Source organism: Camelina sativa, chromosome 2 (genome assembly GCF_030686135.1).
Source record: "Camelina sativa cultivar CO46 ecotype springtype chromosome 2, ASM3068613v1".
In the NCBI taxonomy this organism is placed as follows: domain Eukaryota; kingdom Viridiplantae; phylum Streptophyta; class Magnoliopsida; order Brassicales; family Brassicaceae; genus Camelina; species Camelina sativa.
The window spans coordinates 1,498,339-1,520,202 of NC_141881.1; the positions used below are offsets into that span (position 1 = coordinate 1,498,339).

General features: G+C 34.9%; 4 protein-coding genes and 1 pseudogene across 4 annotated transcripts; 1 reads left to right on the plus strand and 4 right to left on the minus strand.

Moving 5' to 3' along the window:
• Positions 1 to 840: 840 nt before the first annotated feature.
• On the minus strand, positions 841 to 1,440 carry LOC104713735 (S-locus-specific glycoprotein S13 pseudogene; annotated as a pseudogene).
• Positions 1,441 to 8,163: 6,723 nt separating this feature from the next.
• LOC104713747 (uncharacterized) lies at positions 8,164 to 8,835 on the minus strand. Its single transcript, XM_010430950.2, has 2 exons — positions 8,634 to 8,835; positions 8,164 to 8,467 (listed from the first exon to the last, which is right to left on the minus strand). Exons 1-2 carry the CDS (start codon positions 8,784 to 8,786, stop codon positions 8,285 to 8,287), a joined length of 336 nt encoding a protein of 111 aa, XP_010429252.1. The 5' UTR covers positions 8,787 to 8,835; the 3' UTR covers positions 8,164 to 8,284.
• A 2,622-nt stretch (positions 8,836 to 11,457) lies between these two features.
• Positions 11,458 to 14,690, minus strand: LOC104713757 (importin subunit alpha-3). Its single transcript, XM_010430960.3, has 10 exons — positions 14,255 to 14,690; positions 13,805 to 13,904; positions 13,602 to 13,693; positions 13,349 to 13,480; positions 13,023 to 13,208; positions 12,756 to 12,919; positions 12,591 to 12,669; positions 12,391 to 12,519; positions 12,174 to 12,301; positions 11,458 to 12,086 (listed from the first exon to the last, which is right to left on the minus strand). Exons 1-10 carry the CDS (start codon positions 14,471 to 14,473, stop codon positions 11,714 to 11,716), a joined length of 1,602 nt encoding a protein of 533 aa, XP_010429262.1. The 5' UTR covers positions 14,474 to 14,690; the 3' UTR covers positions 11,458 to 11,713.
• Positions 14,691 to 15,573: 883 nt separating this feature from the next.
• Positions 15,574 to 16,308, minus strand: LOC104713767 (uncharacterized). Its single transcript, XM_010430971.3, has one exon. It carries the CDS (start codon positions 16,230 to 16,232, stop codon positions 15,663 to 15,665), a length of 570 nt encoding a protein of 189 aa, XP_010429273.2. The 5' UTR covers positions 16,233 to 16,308; the 3' UTR covers positions 15,574 to 15,662.
• A 1,432-nt stretch (positions 16,309 to 17,740) lies between these two features.
• Positions 17,741 to 19,478, plus strand: LOC104747067 (uncharacterized). The gene has a single exon (XM_010468639.3). The coding sequence runs from the start codon at positions 17,849 to 17,851 to the stop codon at positions 19,325 to 19,327; it is 1,479 nt and encodes a 492-aa protein (XP_010466941.1). The 5' UTR covers positions 17,741 to 17,848; the 3' UTR covers positions 19,328 to 19,478.
• The last annotated feature ends 2,386 nt before the right edge of the window (positions 19,479 to 21,864 follow it).

Here is a 21,864-nt window from a genome sequence, read left to right on the forward strand (position 1 = left end):
GGTTGTGTTAAGATCAAGGAATTGTTCAAGAGCTGCAATTATGTGTATGAACTTTGCTCTAGGTAAACTCTTGAGGAACTTCTTAACAATTTTTGTTTCTTCAATCGTTTCTCCCAAAGACGCCGATTTGCTTGATATCTCAGAGAGTTTTCCGACAAAATCATCTATTGTATCAGTATCTTTCATCTTCAATCTATCAAATTCAGCCATCAAGGTCTGTAGTCGAGCTTCTTTCACTCTTTCAGCACCAATGTTACGTGATTTAATGGCATCCCAGACTGCTTTGGACTTCTCATGATTACCAACCTGCAGAAGCAGTGCCTCTGGTATGGATTGAAACAGCAAGGCCTTGGCTAGGTCATTCCTCTCGATATCTTCGAACCCTGGATCAATTGTCTCCCAGACTTTGTTTACACGCAGTACCACCGTCATCTTCATAGCCCAAACCGTATAATTTGAGCTCCCAAACATCAGACATTGCAAAGATGAAGAACTACCTTCCTTCGTCTTGTTAGGTGTTGTCGTAGTTGCCAATTCACTCATCTTTCTTCCACGATCGTATCTTGAATATCAAAACGAACCTAGGCTGCTCTGATACCAAATCTAGAATTTGTATAGCAAGATCAAGATATAAAAGCACTCCTTTTATTAGCTTTGAAAATCTCTCAAAACAAAGCCTCTCAATCTCTTTCTCACAAACTTATAGGTTAACCACATCTTGGCAACTCTATATATAAAAACCTCAAAAACACTTTTCCAAAACAATTAGGAAACATAACTTATTTAGATATCTCCTATCACACCAATATGTATATTTGAATATCTCTCAAATATACTTGCCTAATCATCTTTAACCATTGCTCGGTTAGCTTCTTCCTCAAGCTTATCCAACAACCAGGGATAAAGGATTTGTCGCGGATCATCTTGACTAGAAAAGGTCGTCATTTTGAGTTTCATCTCTGGTAGTAAAGTATCCGTTGGAGAATCGAAGCTCTGCCATAAGTAACCTTCCGGGTCGCTGAAGTCCTTCACCACGAAGTTGCCATTATCGAAAAGTTCAGCCACCATCCTAGACCTCACACCTCCTCCGGTCAGATTGGTCCTCCATACAGGGATATTATCTTGTCCGAACAGGACGAGGTTGTTGCCGAAGAGTTTGAGGATTCCGACAGGTTTGGTGAGAGGTTTAACTCTGTTGGCTACCCATAAACTAGTTCTCTTTGGGTCTTCCTTGTACCATATCCCAAGATACCAACGAGAAATGGACTCATTGGGTTTGAAGAGACCTAACTCGAAGACATTTCCTGGAGACACAAGGGTTTGGTTGCTTGAGACTGTAAGACTTTCTGGAGAGTAAAGTACTGACTTAGAAGAAGAAAGCTCATATAAAAAGCAGAAGAGGAAGAAGAATACGGAGGTGACACAAAGTGGAGCTCTCATCTTAACCCAAATCTGAGAGCTAAGTGTTTTCTAGGAAAGACTTGTTTGATTAGATCGCCAAGAAAACAACAGGGACGATGAAAACAGAGAAAAACGAAGATGACTGTCTGCTACAAACAAAAACAACGTTAGACACTTGTCTTTACACCCCCATAAAGTAATAACTTTAAAAAGTCTCGTCCTCAACCAGATCTAGAGTATGGAGTAGAGTATGGAGCAAAATTGATGTTAAGCTATTACCACACAAAGGAGAAAAAATCTACTCATAATAAAGAGCCATTGAGAATTGAGACGACGAAATGTGATCATCTAGTGGTTGTGGAAATACAACTAGCTAGTTAACATTGTTTGTTGTGATGCGATCCCCCATTAACAAAACATGATTGGTTCCGTTCGGCATTGACATGTACGTAAAGCTACGTAATAATTAGTTAAGAGACAGAAGAGTAAATGTTGAAAGACTTTTTTACTTCTGGTTCAGTTTAGGTGTCCTGTGTTTTGTTAGCACACTGATAAAACCAGTTAGATTAGCTTAAGTCAAAGTCTTACCATATTCATGACTAAGAAACGACATGATTGGAAACTAAAATAAATAAAATCCTCAACTGAATTACGTAGAGAATTTTGAATTTTCCTTTTGTATGATAAGTTCCTTCACTGTGGTTATTTTTCCATCTCAATTAGAATTTTTTTTAAACTATCAACCGATTATTGCATCATTTTCTTATACGTAAGCAAAAAAATACAGTTTTTAGCTAGACACTTTAATTCCCTTAAACCCCCATAAGCAAATAAGTTGGAACAACTAAAAAAGTCTCTCGTGCTTTCCTCAAGTACTATATCGATCCAACAGTGCCCATTTTTCTCCCAAGCTTGCTCTCTATTTAATTTAAATTAAAGCATCATTTTTTTTTCTTCTTTATGAATTTATTCGACGTTAGGCGGCTAGCAATGTCATATCTTTCTTTATGGTTGTTGTTGAATTGTGGGGTTGGTTATAGTTTGGGCTAGGTTTAACTTTTTATTCTTAACAATGAAAAATTGTCTTACGAAAGCAGAGAAAACCATGCGTCCATGCATGTGTGTGTGCTCAAGTGGAATGGTGCGAAGGAGTTTGCCTTCTAAATGCATTGAAAACTTAAAAGAAAAACTGAGTATGGAGCAAAAACCTTTCAATGCCACTGCCATCATATTCTAGTTGTTACATACTTACATGCAATGCACACAGCAGAGAAAAAAACCTTCCCGTAATAAGGAGCTAGCCATTCAGACTCTCAGATGCATTTTAGACGACGAAGGATCAAATTAATTAGTAGTTGTGGAAATGCATGGAACTAACATTGTGTTTGGGAAACTACGAAAGATTTCTAATGTGACACTAAGTCACTAACCAAACATAACCACTGGGAAGATATATATATCAGGTATTCAGGTACTCATTTTGAGTGCATCAATTGTTGTTTTCTTTGTAACATGTATATATCATATAGTTAACTAGGTTCGAAACCGCACATACGTGCGAGGTTATGTTTGTAAATATTTTTTTTTGATACAAATTTTTTTGTTTGAATTTATGAAAATAATGATGGTTTCATCAATAATTTATATTTCGGAATGACCTAGGGAACATACCAAAATAAAACCTTAACTTCATTAATGGTCCGTTAGATATTTATTAAACACATGAACTATTAAATTTCGTCTAAAACGACTGAAGCCCGTTTAAAACAAATATAAATATTTTGGAAAGAGACATAATATTTGTTATGTCTTATACATGGTCTCAAATTTCTGTCGCATAATGAACGCATTTCCGCACATACATGTGGGATAATATTTATATAAATATATTTAATATAATATATAAATTCAAACTCATATCAGTTGAGTATTTAGTTTGATTTTTCGTTGGTTTCAATCTAATTTATTATTGTTTGAAAAATTATTTTCAATATTCTGTTCTGTTCTCGTTTTTGCAAAAAAAATTCTCCAATTATTGTTTCCAACCTTAATTAGGGATGTTAACTATGCATGTTTCCTTTATATATAAAATCAAAACATAATCAATGAGTGAAACTGAATTAAAAAATCAAGTGAGTCGTAAACTCCTCAGTCCTCACTAATAAAGTAAAAATACTTGCGATTAAAAAAATCATAAAATAACAGTTTTGTGAAAATCACTTGTTTAACACAATATCTATTATCTTGTAGTTGTATAAAAATTTACACTTGTAACTTGTCCTTAGAAAATTTTGACCACCATTAAAATTTCCACTGGAAATTAGCATCTATCATATTTGAAGGTGCATTAACATGAAATTAAAAGACAGTTCCGTAGGCATAAATGAATAAAAAATTATTTATAACACCATATATGATATTTGAAGTTAAGAATGGAGTTTGATGTTTTGACGTCCTTAAGCTAAAATCTCCCGCTTTGGTCGGTTGTTCACAATCTGAACTATAAGTCTATAATATATGGAAATAGAAAAGAAAAAAAAAAATCAGATTACAATGTATTTTAAAAGAAAACTGATATAAATTAAGTAAATAACATTTATAATATATATATATATATCTTTGTGAATGGATCAATAAGCTGACTTGTGATCAAGTGTTATACGTGAAACCAAAAAAAATAAGAATAAGCATCAAAGTTAGTAGAATTTGGTAATATACATAAAGATTTACTTTAAAATTTCCTGATTGGTTGTAAGGTTACTGCGTCGAGATATGCATAGTATTTATAGGAAATAATTTGTATTTCAAAGTTAGGCTTACAACTATTATTCTATTATTTTGTGATCGAAGAAATCATGAAGTAATATATAATTAGGAAGAAAAAACCAAATGTCACATAAATACAATAGAGTAGAAACTCATAAAATGATAGTTTTGTGTAAAAGTAAAGTTAAGGGAAACAACACTTACGTTATCTTTTATCAACTTCTGCTATGACTTCTTGATGCATGGTAGAGTCCATCTCTCATACTATACTCGTTTATGGCGACTTCAACTCATCCATCCTGATAAACCTGCGGAAACGATATACATAAGTCGAATATAACATCATCACAATTTATGATTAAAAATCCAAAAAAATAATACGATTTTAAAATAATTCAAAAAAAACTCGTAGTAAAAATGATGAGAAGTAAGATTTAACCTTTAAACGCAAAGAGAAAGAACTCCATTATCTTCAAAATTCTTGAGTGGTTTTCATGTGTCTGTAAAGATCAACGACATGTTCGAAGTCAAAATCTACCGACAAACATGATTCCAGCAACACAAAGACACACTCTGTGTTAGTGTCCTAAACGAAAAGAAAAAAAAAAGCACATGAACTAAAGAGAAATAAAAACGACGACAATAAGTGATTATAAAAACAACGTCGAATAGCCTTTTTATATTGGGAATATAATTGCAGAAACAAAAATGTTGGAAATATTGGGAGATATTATTGTTTACTATTTAATGGATAAACTAGGTAGTAACCCGTACCATAGCACAGGATAAATATTTTTTATAAACGTTATTTTCATGTAAATTAAAATAAAAAACCTAGTCGTGTTTAGTTTGGAACGAGAAATACGTCATATTCTGTCCAACCCCTCACATCCCAACTCATCCCCTCTTGTTATGTCTCATCCGTTTGTTCTCGTTTCGTCTCGTTCCGTATCCATCAAATTTTTTATCTGATGTTCTTTCTCTTTTATATAATTACTCGGTAGACAATGTTTACTAAAAAAAAATTAGGTAAGCTCCGTTGAATATTTTATTTATTTAGTTAGTTGAAAGTATTCAAAATTATAATTTTCAACAATATAATTGTTTTCAAAAATAGCAAAATTTTCAAAGTGTCAATTCCAAAATGGTTTATTACCTGTCACATAGTCAATCTTTATCTAAATTAGTGGAAACTTGAGAATTGAATTTATCTACCTATATTTTCTGATTTATACTTTTACTTAAAATTTAATGTCTCCGTTGAATTTAAAAAAATTAGGTAAGCTCCATTGAATATTTTATTTATTTAGTTAGTTGAAAGTATTCAAAATTATAATTTTCAACAATAAAATTGTTTTCAAAAATAGCAAAATTTTCAAAGTGTCCATTTCAAAATGGTTTATTACCTGTCACATAGTCAATCCTTATCTAAATTAGTGGAAACTTGAGAATTGAATTTATCTACCTATATTTTCTGATTTATACTTTTATTTAAAATTTAATGTCTCTCTTTTTTTTTTTTTTTAAAAAATTGATCAGTATATTGTTTTTCAATATTTGAATTAACCGTTTCAGTTTACTTATACTATTTCAGTATATGTACTTAATTAGTAAAATAAATTACTTAAAAACACTGATAAAACATATATTCAGTCAAATAATAAACATTTTTAGGTTGTAAAATTTTAATTGTATAATATTAATATATTCCATAAAAATTAGGTTGCCACTCTTTTATGGTGTTTTGTCAATATTTTGGTGTATATGTAGAATACTGCAACCCGTAGCTAAAATAAATATGATCATCATCTTCATCAGTTGGAAAATATACATTTTTGCAATCTATCTATAATAATCAAGCACAATCCGTGTTTGTTAAAAATGTTAAAGTAATTTTGTTACGGGGTGTTAAATCTCGTTCCGTCGCATCCCATTCCGTCTTGTCCCGATCTATCCTGTTAGAAATTTTCAGTGTTCAAGAAAGCGCTAGGCGTTAACTAGGCGGTGATGCAACGCCTAGCGCCTAGAACGCCTAATCGGAATTTAGACGGTTTTAGGCGGTTTAGGCGTTTACATTATAAACTATTATATATCTGATATTATATACAAAATATATATAAAATAATAAAAATATTAAATCAAAAACAGAAAAATAAATAAAAACATTATTTTAATTCATTTTAAATAACATATTAAACATTTATAATTATGTTTATAGAAGTAAACTTTAAATATTTTAAATTTGTGCAATTAAAATTTTAAAAATACACTAAAATGATGATACTACAATTTTAGGCGGTCAAAGCGGTTTGTCTAGGCGGTGCTATAGCGCCTAGCGCCTAGACGGGGCGGAGGCGGACGCCTAGACCGCTTTTTCGAACAGTGGAAATTTTATGTCCCATAACCATTTCCTTTTAAAGAATTACTCATATAATAATGTTAGAAATTTAGAAAAAACACATGATTCTTCATTTGAATGTTTAATATATATATATATATATATAGTTATAATTCCATTTGGGCTGAATTTTTTTTTTAAATATGTTTTAGAGGAATTTTATTTTAAGTTGTGAAAATTATTGACCATGGATCCATACGTACATGCAGGATTATATTTTATAAATTTATTTATTTGGTATAATATTTATAATACAAACCTATATTAGTTTAAGAATATTTTAAACTAATAATCGTCTCGCCATGAGCTTTGGATTGACATGATGGAAAATCTGGATCAGATGTCAACCGAATTAGCGATCGTTAAAAACTTGAATAATTAAATAAGATAAAAAGCCGAGAAAAAAATAAAACTTCCTGAACCAAATGATCTAAATAAAATTGGCAAACGTGTCAAACCCGTCTGCTAAGGGCATCTGCATTGGGAGAACATTTTTGGGTGTTCTTAGAGTAAAAATATTATGAAAATAATGTATGATCCTAGAATGTTAACTCAAATCCACTTCTGTAAAAAGGAGAGTGTACGAAAATCTCTAAGCTACAATCCTACCAAAAATAAATACCTTTCGAAACGATTTAACCAGTCGTATCCTCCTTCTCCAAAACACTGACAGTTCTGTTTCTCTCTTTATTCTAAGGAAAAAGGTTGATCTCCTTCTCTTTCTCCTTTACACCAAATAACCAAGAGTTATCTCTTTTTCTATTAATTAAACCAAAATCAATTAAAATCCATCCCTTTGGATTACTCAACACATCCCAAACTCTATTCCTGGAACACGGATGTTACAAATCCTAACAATTATTTAATTTGATTTTTCTGAATTTTCCTGAACCTATCTTCTCTCTTATTGAATTAAATCTTGTTTTTATTACTTTTTCTGTTCTTTTTATTTTAATAATATTTATTCTGTTTAGCATAATTAATAGACTATTAAATATATGGTAGAGTCTCTGACTCTCCGTAGATCTGATCCCTAAATACTACAATGATTTCTTAATTTGAGACAGTAGCTTTATGGTAAATTTGAGCATATCAAATTTTGGCTCAGTTGCTGGAGACTCTTCGATTTACCAATAGATGAAAGTCTTTGTTTTTGTCTAAATTTTTATTTTTTTTATTTTTACTAACACGCTTTTTGTTTATCTTCTTTTGTGTGTTTCAGGTACATGCCTCCTAAGCCTAACATTAGGAACAATAAAACTGGTCAGTTTACGAACCAAGAGTTAGGTAAACTAGAGCGTGAGAACAAAAAAACAACCCAAAAAAAAGATTCTTTCCATATTTTTATTAGTTAAGACCACATCAGTAGCAAACAACTTTGGAATGTGAAGATAATAGCAACATAAGGAATCTTGGTGAAGAACATAATTAAAAGTTTAAAACCCACGGACCATGTGAAAACTGTCTCTTATCATCGATTTATCATTTATCCTGGAATCAAATATTTTGTGCATAGTCTCATAGATCACATAAATTCAATGACGAAGACTCAACTCATTTCAAAAATTAGAGTAAATTAGTTTTTTTAATCCCAAGAAAGTAGAAAGAGTATAAATTTTATTATCAAAGCTACTTTAAATGTAAGCATTAATTTCATGCGTTCAGTTTACAATAAATTATCTAGAAGGCCATGGGGGCTAAGGCGTTTGCTGCTATGAGCTAGTTTCGTTTTTGTTGGAAATTGAGATCTGCAGGTAGACCAACAGGAGTAGATTCAAGCTTGTGTGAAGTGTCTCGTGGATTTTTCGGCGGCGTGAGCGGTTCCTTTACAAAACCGGGTGGTCGAATATCCGGTACATCCTCATCGGCTGGAGTCTTCGGATTCGCTACATCATCCAAACCCTACAAACAACATAGAACAAACAACTTAGTTCTAACAGCTAAACTTGAAATAAATTTGAAATGAATGACAAAAACAACCCAAGTTAAAAATGGATAATACTTTATGCAAACATATATAAATATATAATATCAGGTGCTAAAGTTTAAGTAAATATAATGAACATACTTCGGGGTCTGATGGAAAAAGACCAGGCTCGTCTCCATCGTTACGAGCATGAATCTTCGGATCAGCGGTTCGACCAGAAGAAGCTAGTCTCTTCGCATTAAGACGACGACCAAGAGTAGTACGTGCTGCAGTAAGAGATGGTGAAGACAGCATTTTATCTGGCTATGCTATGTTGTTTTTGTCTGCTCGATAAAACAATGAGGGTGTTTAAGTGTTTTAAATACACGAAATAAATAGTCACAAAGCCAAACCCTAGTTTCATGGTCGATGGCTCTTGTTTTGAATCTAAGACCTATTCTACCTCCTCTGTTTTCTAATATTGCGGGTCAAAATAATTTACCTATTGAATAAATAAATAAAAAGTTTATGGTTTTGCTTAGACATAACCACGATTTTTGTAATAGCACTAGATTTTCACCCGCGGTACACCGCGAGGCTATTTTAAAAAAAAAGTATAATGTAATTTATTTAGTAAATTAACTATATATTTAACTAATATTTTTTAATATTTTATATGTATATCCGCTATATATCTATATTACGTTATATATCTATATTATTTAGTGTTCAATTACCATATTTTAGGTTTAATGGTTTAAAATATATGACGGACTGGGAAGTGTCTTTAGTCAAGTGGTTACAGCACCACCTCTGCGACCAATCCCACCGGAGTTTGACTCCACTAAGTCGCGTTACCCCGCGTAGTAGGGTTTTTCATAGAGTGAATTCACTAAAAAGTGGGTACTTGGAAATATACACAGTTATTTTTTTAAAAAAATTTGTAGCTAATAGTATATATTTTTATCATCCCATAATTTTAACTGTTAGTGAAGGACAATTTAGCTTTCTCATTTTCAATTCATATATAAATAATTTAACACTTTAGTATATAATTAGTAAATTCTCAAAGACAAAGCAAACTTACATGCAGATCCACTCAAAAAACTCACCATAATTATGAAACCAATATAATTACGTCAGCGTAACTAAGTCAATAAAATAAATAATCTATCGCAGTAGTATTGTATTAGACAAAAAGAGTTATGTTAATTGTTAGCTTATGACAGAGACTGTGACGTCCATCCGTTCAAGTCCGCTCTTCATTTTGAAATATCCCTCCAAAAGCCAGAGGGCTATGGTGGTCAAGCTCACTCTGACTAAAAACAGTGGTATTCTCCAACAATGTGGTGCACCGCAAAATTTCTGTTCCAAATCTGTCAATTTTCCAAGAGTAAGATGCACCAGTTAGAATTAGTGAACACATGTAGTCAGTAGGACACCAATGAATGGAGAGACAACATAGTTAATTGAGTTGGCAAAGAATAGTTTTTTTCTCTTACTCTATAGTTAAATAGAATGACATAAGTCACTATAAGAATACAGAATTAGTAATTTCGTGTTCTAGTACTTTAACGTTAATCTCTATGTGGGTTGTAAAATTAGACAATAACCCACCTTTTATATTACCTCGAACTGCTAGCTATTACTTATTATATATGTATTTTTTAGCAGCAATTTAAGTGTTCGTCAGCTATATGAGAGCTTAAAAGTTTTGAAGCAAGGAATGAATATAGATTATAAACAACAAAAACCACAACCGCTTATGACGCTCCGCAAGTAACTCAGAAAGATACCTGCCAAAACAGAAACATGTGCATAGTATCCAAATTAGTAAAGCCTCAACAACAAAGCAAACGTACAGGCAGAACTACGTTCCACCCAAAAAGCTCAGGAAGTCAGGATATAGTCAAGCTTTACTATGAACACTTGCATATTTCTTCGATTCTGTATTTTTCAATCTCATCAGATCATAAATTCTCTCTTTTTGCACTTGTTTTCCATAATCTAGGTAAGGTGTTGCATGATCTATCATTCACAAAGTATGATTTAAAAAAAATCAAAAGTAGCAAAGAGAAGAATCAAACCATTACAATCCTGTCTTTGCACTTGATTCCAACAACAATCATGCCAAAAAAAGAGAGAAAGGAAAACACCTTTAAAACTCCTAATGTTGATATGGTGATTTGGCACACATCCTTATCTCGATTTCACCGTATCGAGAGAGAATCACAAAGTTTTTCTAGTCATAATCTATTGAGATACCAACACAAAGTTTCACAAAAAAAAAAAAGAGACAGTGAATACACACACATATGTCCCACACCCTACAAATTTAGCACAAAAAATGACAAATACATCCATAATTCATGTTGTCTAGAGAAATCATCAGTTTATAGAGTAGAGAAATGAATCAAATTATTAACCTCAATCAAAACATAAATTGAGAACCCCTTCACTATCATCTTGAAGCCCTCGAATTCTCTGGTAAGTTGTTGTGTTTTCTCTGCTTAACCCATTAAAAAAAACTGCAATAAGCCTTTGGAATTGTGATGAAGCCATTTATGTTTTATCTCTATTGTAGATGATAATGATGAATCAGTTTATCAGAAGAGGATATAGCGGCAAGAGAGATATAAGATATATTGTACCAAAATAAAAGCTCTAAGATTTTCTAATTTTCATGGATGATGATTTGATTTAGGCAATGTTACTTTCTCAAATTTGTCATGGAATATATGGAGAATATGCCAATTAATTTGTTTCTCATTTAACAACTGAACTATGAAATATTTCCTTATCCATTGTTAATATCAAAGAGTTATTTTTGATATATACTAATTATCGTTAGCATTGAATCTTTTTTTTTTTTGATTTTTGGATATTTAATACAATGGCAGTCTTGTAAATAGGTGGCAAGTTTAGGATTTATCTGCTAAATGTACTTGCAAAATGTATATATAGATGGAATGATATTATCATAAAAGAGAAGAAAAAAGTGAACTTTATTCGAAAAAAAACGAAATAATAATGGCCAAACTGAATAACATTGAGACAAACTTCCAAAAATAAAACCCATATCCACGTACAAATGTTTCTTCATATCCACGAGTTGAGGAGTGGGCATGGAGAGAAAGAGAAGAGAGATATTTCTTCTTCGTGACGTTACCACCGTTCAATATGTGACTTACTTTATAATAAGGTCCAAAGCAACTATTACTCAATTCAACTTTTTATACCTTTCAAATAAAGTTGAAGTGACCAGGGGGAGGAACATTAGCGCTTCCGAACTGGAAACCAGATTGTGGAGCATGATTCTCATCGTTGCCTTCTTCTTCATTGTCTTCAGTCCAAAAATTTTCAAGGATCTTCACGGCTCTTTTGTATATATCATTGTTGTCGTGACTCTGAAGATTCTCAATCTTCTCAAGTCCTTCAGCTTCATCAATCATTTGAGCGTAGAGGTTGTCATCTCCTGTGTGACCTAACTTCTTCTCTGCTTCTCCAACCACGAGAATGTTCTCTAGCGCTTCTAAGCAAACCGTTATGACCTTCAGATCCGAGCAAGTAAGGAGATCGCATATCGGTTTTATACAGCCTTGGTTCACCATAAACCTGAGAAGAAACAATGGATATATATATAACAAATCAATGACCTTCTTTAATTGACGGAAACATTTGTTTTCTGTTTATGTGTTTTACTTGATTTGATCATGAGTGCCACCAGAAGTAGCATTTGAGATTGCCCAAGCAGCTTCTTTTTTTACTTCAAATTCTGCACTTTGAAGCACCCAAACAAGGGACTGGATTATACCTGCTTCAATCACTGCCTGCACATCCGGGTTTTAACTAAAATCAGACACGGGAAAGTTCAACTTTCAGCTTTGTTGTTAAGTGCCATATATAAAACTAAACTCACTTGTATCTGATCTGCAATCCCAGCTGTAATGTTTGAGATAGTCCAGCAAGCTTCCTTCTTGATACTCTTCTTGTAAGTGTTTTTTAAAAGGTCCAATAGACAAGGAAGCGCTTGATGGTCGATAACCATCTGTGTTAGGAGAATAAGTTAGAGACACATTTTCTTCTGAAAACTCGAAAGTAGAAATATATTATATGCACCTGAGTCTGTAGATCATCGCCGGTTACAATATTTCCAATGGTACGAAGAGCGGGAATCAGCACTGATGGTGACGAATGGCTAAGCAGAGGAAGAAGAAGCATATAATTCAGATAGTGTATATTCATGCCTGGCCTGTAAAATTAAGATCACTATCAGATGCTTACGCTAAGAGCTCGATGAGGCGAGGGACAACTCCTGCTTGGATGACCGCTTCTATTCTGTCATTTGAATTATCCGAGAGGTATGACAGGGCCCAGCATGCATCTGTGAGAACTTCTTCATCTGTTGATTGCACAAGGCGCTCAAGAACTGGTAAAGCTGGTTGTGTCTGCTCAGAAAATGTAAAGAAACAACATATCAGACGCATGTTAAAAATATTGTAGAGAGTTCATGATCGGTCAATAAAAAGAGTGTATAATCTTTAAGAAAACCTGTTCAAGTGAAGGTTGGGGCTTCCCTCTGCAGAAGTTTGATAATGTCCATGTAGCATTCCTCAACATTGAAAGCTTTGTATTCTCATTGAATTGAGTCAGAAGAGGCATCATGGCACCATAACTTAGGACAAGATCACGGCATTTTGGTGAGTCTCCAGCAACATTTCCCAACGCCCAAACAGCCTATACTCAGGAAATAAAAAAATAAAAAAAACAGACCTCAATGTGGTAACAGTCTCATTGAATTTACTCCTAAGGTCTAAGAGTTTCTCTGAAAACATTAGAAAAACAAACCAACAACAGTGGGGATTTGAAGCAAATACCTGTTCGCGGACATCTTCGCTTGCAGAGCTGAGAAGTTGGATGAATATCGGGACAGCGCCACTTTCAATGATGACATTCGTATTCTCTGATGTCCCTGAAGCAATATTGGTGAGCGCCCAAGCTGCCTCAAACTAAAAGCACAAGACATAAATGAACAGCAAAAGGCAAGTTAACAAAATTACATCAAACTAGTAAGTAAACTATCATATCTATCCATAAAAAAAAAAACCAAAATCGCAGAGATCAACTCACCTGAAGTTTGGGGAAGTCATCCCTGGAAAGAAACTTCACAACACGAGGAACAACACCAGAGTGTACAACCTCATTGATAGGAGGGTTTTGCTCTACAAATATTAAAAAAACAAATTGCTAAAGACTTCCCAACCCAAAACGCTGATTGTCATATACTACTACTACTATTGATTGATGATTAATAATAACATAAAATCACAAACCAATCGAAAGCAGTTTCCGCAAGAGATTTGTCGCCTCCAATTGTGAATTGCTATCCTCTGACCAGATTCCATCTACCAATGCTGGTAGATTTTCTTTTAACTGCAACACGAAGAAGAGACAACTATAATAATAATCCACAAATCTACTCTCTCTCTCAGGTAGCTAAAAGCAAAATCTGACAATCTCCGTTGAGATATTAAACTCTAATTCTCTCTACATGTCAAATTCAACACACAGAGCTCAACCTAGATCCCATATAGCAAATCTCCAGTTCAATTAGAAACAAACACTTGCAATCTAATACAAAAATCGATCTCCAATTACATAATTCATATGAAGTAGATACGATCCCTAAACCAAAACAAAATCAATCTCCAATTAGATCCATAAAAAAAAAAAGAAATCATCGGAAAGGTGAAATCGTAAACACAAGAAAAGAATTCACATACTTGCTTGGCTGAAGAAAGATCCTGTGACGCGGCTGAGCCAAAAGCCGCAGAAGAAGCCGTGAGTCCTTCGCGCCGCTTCTTCTGTAAATTCTCCTCTCTCTTGTTCTTCCTGATCTCAACCATGTTATCCTCTCGCCTCCGCCGTCCTTCATCCGCATCCACCGCTACTTTGTACCGATTCCTTCGTACCTCCGTCTTCGCGCTCGGTCTGAGTGACATCGCCGCTAAATCGAATTCGAAATCGGAAGAGAGTATCAACGATCGGAAGGTTTTTTTTTTTTTGTTTTTTTAACAAACAACACCACACCACACCACACACACGAGTTCGATTGAAGAGAGTAGTGGGGGTTGTATTAAGTAAGGGTTTTGGAGTTTTGATGCGAGTGTATATTTATACAAAGAGCGTCTACACGATTCAGGAGACTTGTTGTTAATTAAATCCAATATTGACCCTGCCTCTTGTTATTAATTACGACGCTGCCACGTAATTCTTTTTTTTGTTTTCTTTTCTTTTTTTGAATTTGAATCTTAACGTCTCTCTGCTTTTTTAGGTACACCGACTAATTATGGGATTAACCCTAAATACAAATATATCTTTTCCTTTATTCTCTCCACGCAAATATTTTATTTCCTTTTCTGCAGCAAATGTTTTGATTTAGAGAGGCTTTTAAAAGGCCCAAATATATTAATGATTACATAGCCCAAACTTGACTTAAATATAGCTCCCAACGTAACAAGACGATTCTGAAATGGGGGTTAAAAGGTCAATGTGAGTGAGAGCATTACAAAGCGAGATTAAACTTTAAACATAGCAGCCACACTCCACAAAACTATTTGCTCTTCTATGCATCTTGGAAAGATGAGAACAATATGCACAAACAAACTTTGTTTGCTATATGAATATGATGTGTTATGCATCTGGCTTTGCCATATATATGGATACTGGATACACCTTCCAGGCTTCCACCATATCAACTAATTAGCAACAACTCTCATATATACGTACTGCTAGAAGCTAAGGAGTTACATTCAGCTACGTACTGTCATTCCAAAATTTTTTTTAAAAAAAAACACAAAAAGCTAGCTGCAGTTTGGTTCTAGCATCATGACTTTAAGAGGATATATAAAGTTATAAATACATAACTAATATAAATTACGTACAAATTCATCAATTAATACAAATACACTCAAGAATCTATAACTGAATTCAGTATATATATATATATATATATATCATAACTTAAATCAAATTAAATGTACGTATAAAAATAATTAAAGGCAAAGACTACGTAAGAACCAAATTAATAACGTTTTCAATTAATATATACGCACATCTCCATGCATATATGTACGTATATTCGTTTAATATATAAAATATGCTTAAATGACTAGAATTACAATATGCGTTTTAGACAATCATCATCTCTGATTTAGCTTTGTAACGTTCTGTATAAGCCTGGTTTTGCACCCTCATTTGTTCATAAAATCTCACAATAAACTCCTCAGCTTTCGCATCAATCATCTCATCACCTCCATCATCATTACCATAATCATCATCATCATCATCATAATCATCTTCATCGAGACAATCCATATCGCGCAACGACTTTGCTGATCCATATCCCGCGATTCCCGAAGAGCAAGAACTAGACGTCGCCGTGAAAACCTCGACCATCTCCGATACCTGATCGTCACTACTCGCCGCAGCCTCCTCCATGGCCGCCGGAGAAGACGATAGTGGAGTTATCGTAATATTTGACGATGGCAGTGTCTTAATATCGTCGTTTCTCAACTGACGAAAGGAATCGGCAAATCTTCCCCAAAACCCGTTATTAAACGGCTTGCTCCTCCTCCTCCGACGGCGAAGCATGTACAAAACCACACCGATCACATGCAAACCACGTGACCGTTTCTTCTTCATCATATTCTTGATCTCTTCTTGGCCACCATCGATCATCATCTGATTTTGAATTTCCATATATGGTGATTAAAATTGAGTCAAGATGGGGGAGACTTTTCCCTGCTCATAGCAGGGAAGAGAGATTTTGGAAGAAGATCCCAAGGTTCTTTTGCGTACAAACCAAGTCTATTTATATGAGAATAAAATAAAAGGGTGTATTTTACTATTTTAAAAAGTGTATTGGGGTGAAAGCTGTAAGTCATGAAGAGTTTGGGGTTTAATAGTGAAAGTTAAGGCTGTCTCTTAACTGCTTTTGTTACGAGAAGCGGAAGTTAAAAGAAAAACAAAAGACAGCTAAAACCAAACATATATTATTTAATATTACTAGTACTAATTGTTCTGTTAATCAAATTAGTTATTGGCTTAATTTAATTGTAGTACGTCGTCGTTGATGCATACTTTATCATCTCCATGCACTGATAATCAACGTGTTTGGGGTCATTATAGACACGTGATCGGATATTCGAAGGCCAGTAGTACCTGATCCGCTTTCTATATAATGCTTTGTGAAGTAACCAAAAACAATGCAATTATAGGCTTATAGCCTAGTAAACTATATTACTACTGTACCATCACAAGAGACAGAAACCACCTATTGATGTATATAATGTTGTAGAGACTTACTTACTTCCTGGATGGACTTTGCTGGTGGAGGATGAAATACTATGTTATACTGAACATTAAGAAAAGAGTGGCATCGGCGAATATATGTCATTCTCGGTTAAACATGGATCCTTCAATTCAATCTATTGTCGAAGGAGAAACACCGATATTTGATTCTCATGTTTAGACGGTTTCAACTTCCCCTGTTGAGAAGTGTAGGCATTTTTTTGTGACAGTTGATCTTGGGTGGAATTAAGCTCTGTTGTTTTGATGTTGATGCTTGCTGATCAAAAGCTTTTCGATAAAGTGAAAATAAAAAGAAGATATTGCTCCAAATTCTAAAACTTCTAACTCGAGTACTATAGCAATTTCTTTGATTTATTATGTACGTAGGAGGCTGCATAGCATCCAACATTGAGTTATTGTCAAAACAGCAAACATTTGGTTTAGAAGCATGGTTAATGAACCCAAAAGAAGAAAGAAACATCATCTCTAATGGACATGTTAGAAATGCTACATCGAAAGGGAAAAGAGACCAAGATTGACGTTTTGCACATATATATATATACGATACGAACTTGTTACATTTTAAAGTATTTTGAGTTTTACTTTACCTTTTATCAATGCTTTTACTGAATCGTATATGGATTCATCTTATATTAATTTAGTTTTGAGTTTAGTTTTCATTTATTAATGTGCGTTTTATTGTATATGATTACTTGCGATAAAAAGAAGAAGAGAAAAAAAATCGTTTATTTTAAGAATTCATATATAGTGCATGGAGTCAAATAATTGTGGACATAGCCACCTAAAATTAAAAATAATTAAAACTGTGGTCTACTATAGTAAAATAATATATAAGTACGATGATGTTTGGTGTACAATATACATTCACCCACCCACCCAAAAAAGAAAGCGTAGAAAAAGTCCATCAAAGTAAAAGAAAAGTATTGGAGAGAGAGAAAGACTTGAAAGAAGATTTCAGATTCAATTTTTCTTCTTTCTTCATCAAAATCTTGTAGAGAAAGACCATGGATTCTGAGGGAGTGTTAATGCCGTTGGTCCATGAGCATCCTTTGGAGGTAAACCATTCTTACCATCCTTGGCACCCTCTTAAGCTCCACACAGGTAAGCCACCAGACTATTCTGACAGAGCATGTCGTCTTTGCCTAAGAATGGTTGATGAGATGTTTTATCATTGTTCTTCGTGTAACTTTACCTTGGATATGGGTTGTGTTTCAAACCCACCACCAAAAACTCTGATGGATTTGAAAGCTCATGATCATCAACTCACCCTTCTCCCAAGACTCGATTCTTTTACATGTAATGCTTGTGGGCTGAAGGGATCTCGAAGCCCTTACGTATGTTTTCAATGTGGTTTCATGATCCATCAACACTGTCTTAACCTTCCACGCCTCATAAACATTAATAGGCATGATCACCGTGTTTCTCGAACTTCCATTCTTGGTGTTGTGAATTCTGTTTGTGGAGTTTGTCACCAAAAGGTGGATTGGACTTATGGAGGTTATTCTTGTCAGCGGTGTCCTAGTTATGTCGTTCATTCGAGATGTGCTACTAGATATGATGTGTGGAACGGGATAGAACTCGAAGGAGTACCTGAAGAAATAGAAGATATAGAGCCGTTTGTGGTGATAGATGACAACACAATACAACATTTCAGCCACAATGAGCATTACCTAAAACTCCACGTTAATGGTGTTCTGTGTGATGACAACAAGCGGTGCAGCGCGTGCAGCCATCCCATATGTCTCCAGTCCTTCTACGGATGTATGGACTGTGATTTTATTCTCCATCAAAACTGTGCTGGATTTCTTAGAAAGAAACGACATGTGCTACACAATGAACGACTTACTCTAGTGACAACCGATAACAAATTCTTTACATGTCATGCTTGTGGTAACATGTCCAATGGTTTCAGGTACCAGCATGGGGATATAAAAATCGATGTTCGGTGCAGTTCAATTTCTGAGCCATTTGTCCATTCAAGTCATCCTGATCATCCCTTATATTACACTGTATTACATGAGTGTAGATTTTGCCATGGTTGCAACACGAATCGTTACCATGTGCTTAGATGCATTGAAGATGGTTGCAAATTTTCATTGTGCTTCAAATGCGCCACTCTACCACTAGTGGTAAAGCACAGAGTTGAAAATCATCCTCTCTCACTATGCTATGGAGAAAAGGCAAGTGGTAAATACTGGTGTGATATTTGTGAGAAAGAAACTAATCCAGAAACATGGTTCTACACATGTAAAGATCACCAAGCTAGTTTGCATAGAGATTGTGTGCTCGGAGACTTTTTAGGTCTGATGCCAAGAAGCACAATAGAGGGTGACCCTGAATTATATGAGGTGGTGCTCAATAACAGTATATATCGTCCATTATGCAGAAAGTGCAAGTTGCATTGCATTTACCCTATCGTCGTGAAGATGCTTGGAACCTCAGATGAATACTTGTGCTCTTTAAGATGCGCCACTTACGATTAAAGCCCAAAATGAAACAGAAAGCATGCATGTTAATGTATCGTTATTTCTTTAGATTTCTTGTGTCATTTCTTTTACAAGTTCATTTGCATTGTGAATTGATTTCCTTAATGTATCGATTTGATATATATGATATGATCTACCTGGTTTTCTACACAATCTTCCCATATCTCTTAGTTTGATGAAGTAACCAAAAACAGTAAAGTTATATATAAATCTTGCAAACTGACTCTCCGTAATTTTTTCTCAAGCTCTAAAATCTGCATAACGTAAAAGTCAGCCAATCATGTGATCTAAAAAAAATTTATAAAAACGATGTGAAAACTAAATTCAAGTTTCTTATTTTAATATCTAATTTAATAGATTTTAAGGATTATTATATGTTAAATAAGAAAATATAAAATAATTAATTTCTCGTGGAGTGTGAATATATATATATTTTTTTTTGCTAAACTGCAAATATCATATAAAATGAAATAGTAGTGTTTCCACCCTTACAATTGTTTTCTTGGCAAAAAAATAAAACAAGAGAACAATAAATCTCAGTCAAGACTGATTCCTTACAACCAACAACTCATTAGTTTCTCAAACCGTTTGTTTAAGCGCCTAGCGATGATCACGTTCCTTATCTCCCGGTAAATGCCTTTGAAGAGTACAGATGGTAGCACTTGAGCTTGATTATGAAGAAGGTTGTTTCTCTGTTTCCAAATGGCATATATGACTGATTGAGCAACCAGTTTCCTAAGCGTTGGTGGGGACCTGCAATTCTTTGTTCTTGTCCATACAATCAAGTCCAACCAAGAGGTGAAAGATAACTGAGGGAGGTGTAGTCTCACTCTTACTGCTTCCCAAAGGACGAGGGCATAATCACAATGTAGCATCAGATGATCCCTCGATTCCAACTGAGAAGAACATAGATCACAAGTTGTATCGATATTCAGTCCCCAATGAGCAAGCCTTACTTTCGTTGGAAGACAGTTAAGGTTTGTGACCCACATATTGAACGCATGCTTCGGTATTGCTCCCTTGTACCAAACCGTGTGAAACCAATCAACCAAGTCTGCTCTGGGTCGTACGCTAGCCCAAGTGCGAGATGAAGAGAAGCCTTCACATATATGATCCTGCACCACCCAGTCATAAGAGTCCATACCTTGATCATCATGAGGAATTTGAATGGTTGTTAGATAAATCTGGAGGTTTAGGGCCTGGTCCGATCTCGGGTTGGCGATAATCCATCCATCACTTGCGCAAAGTTCACGAACTTTGGCATTTTCGGGAACTCGCAAATCCCTGGGGCCATCCGCACCGATATAGTCAATGAGGGGGCCATAAGGAGTCCATATATCATACCAAAAACTGGCTGACCTTCCATTTCCCACATTACATCTGACAAATTCCCTTGCCAAACCTCGTAATCTTAATAAGCTTTTCCAGTTCCATGAGTCTGAAACTTTCTCCGACTGGTCCCAGAAACTTAACCGAGAATTCCAATTTTGGTGTTTATGCCAAGCTACCCACAGTGAACCACTATTGGAGAATAATAGCCAGATCATGCGGAGACAGAAAGTTTTGTTTAAAGGTGCAAACCTCCGAAGACCCAGGCCTCCCTCTTCTTTTGGCAGACAGACTTGAGACCAAGCTACTTTTGCCATTCCTCTAGAGTCACTTCTGCCTGACCATAGAAACTGGGAGCACAAGGATTCAATTTTTCTTATACAACCCAAAGGAAGGATGAATGTAGAGATCCAAAAGGTTACAATTCCTGAGATGACTGTAGCTAGAAGTTGGACTCTACCCGCAAAAGATAAGGATCTGACAGACCATGAGTTGAATTTAGCTTGGATCTTCTCAATCAGTGGTGCATATTCAGCCACTTTCAATTTTCTACTCATCAAGGGGAGTCCCAAGTATCGAATAGGGAGCGAGCCAGTAGCAAATCCATAGGAAGTTAAAGCCTCAGTTTCTGCCTGGCTCAATCCTGCATGAAATATTTGAGTCTTCTCTGGATTCATGTGCAGACCAGACCAACCAGCAAAGTCTTCGAGAGTTTCATAAATACCGTGAAGAGAAGAGCTGTCTCCATTGAAGAAGATCATCATGTCATCAGCAAACATCAGGTGAGATATCTTCAAATCGGAGGTGTTTGGGTGATATGAAATGTACCCTGAGTCAAACCTGGACTGAAGGAGATTTGAGAACACCTCCATCGCTAAAACAAATAAGTAAGGAGAAAGGGAGTCTCCTTGCCTTAGACCTTTGGTACTTTTGAAATATCCTCCCGTCTGACCATTTACCAAAACAGAGAAGGAGGCGGTGGACATGCATTCTTGAATCCAACCTATGAATTTTTCTGGCAATTCGATTGCTCTCAACATTGCTATAATGAAATCCCACATGATTGTGTCGAAAGCTTTCCGCAGGTCCACCTTGAGCATTGCACTAGGCGCCACATTTTTCTTGTTATAACCATGAACTATCTCCGTAGCAAGGAGAACATTCTCCAGCAACAGTCTGCCTGGTAAGAAAGCTGATTGGGAGTG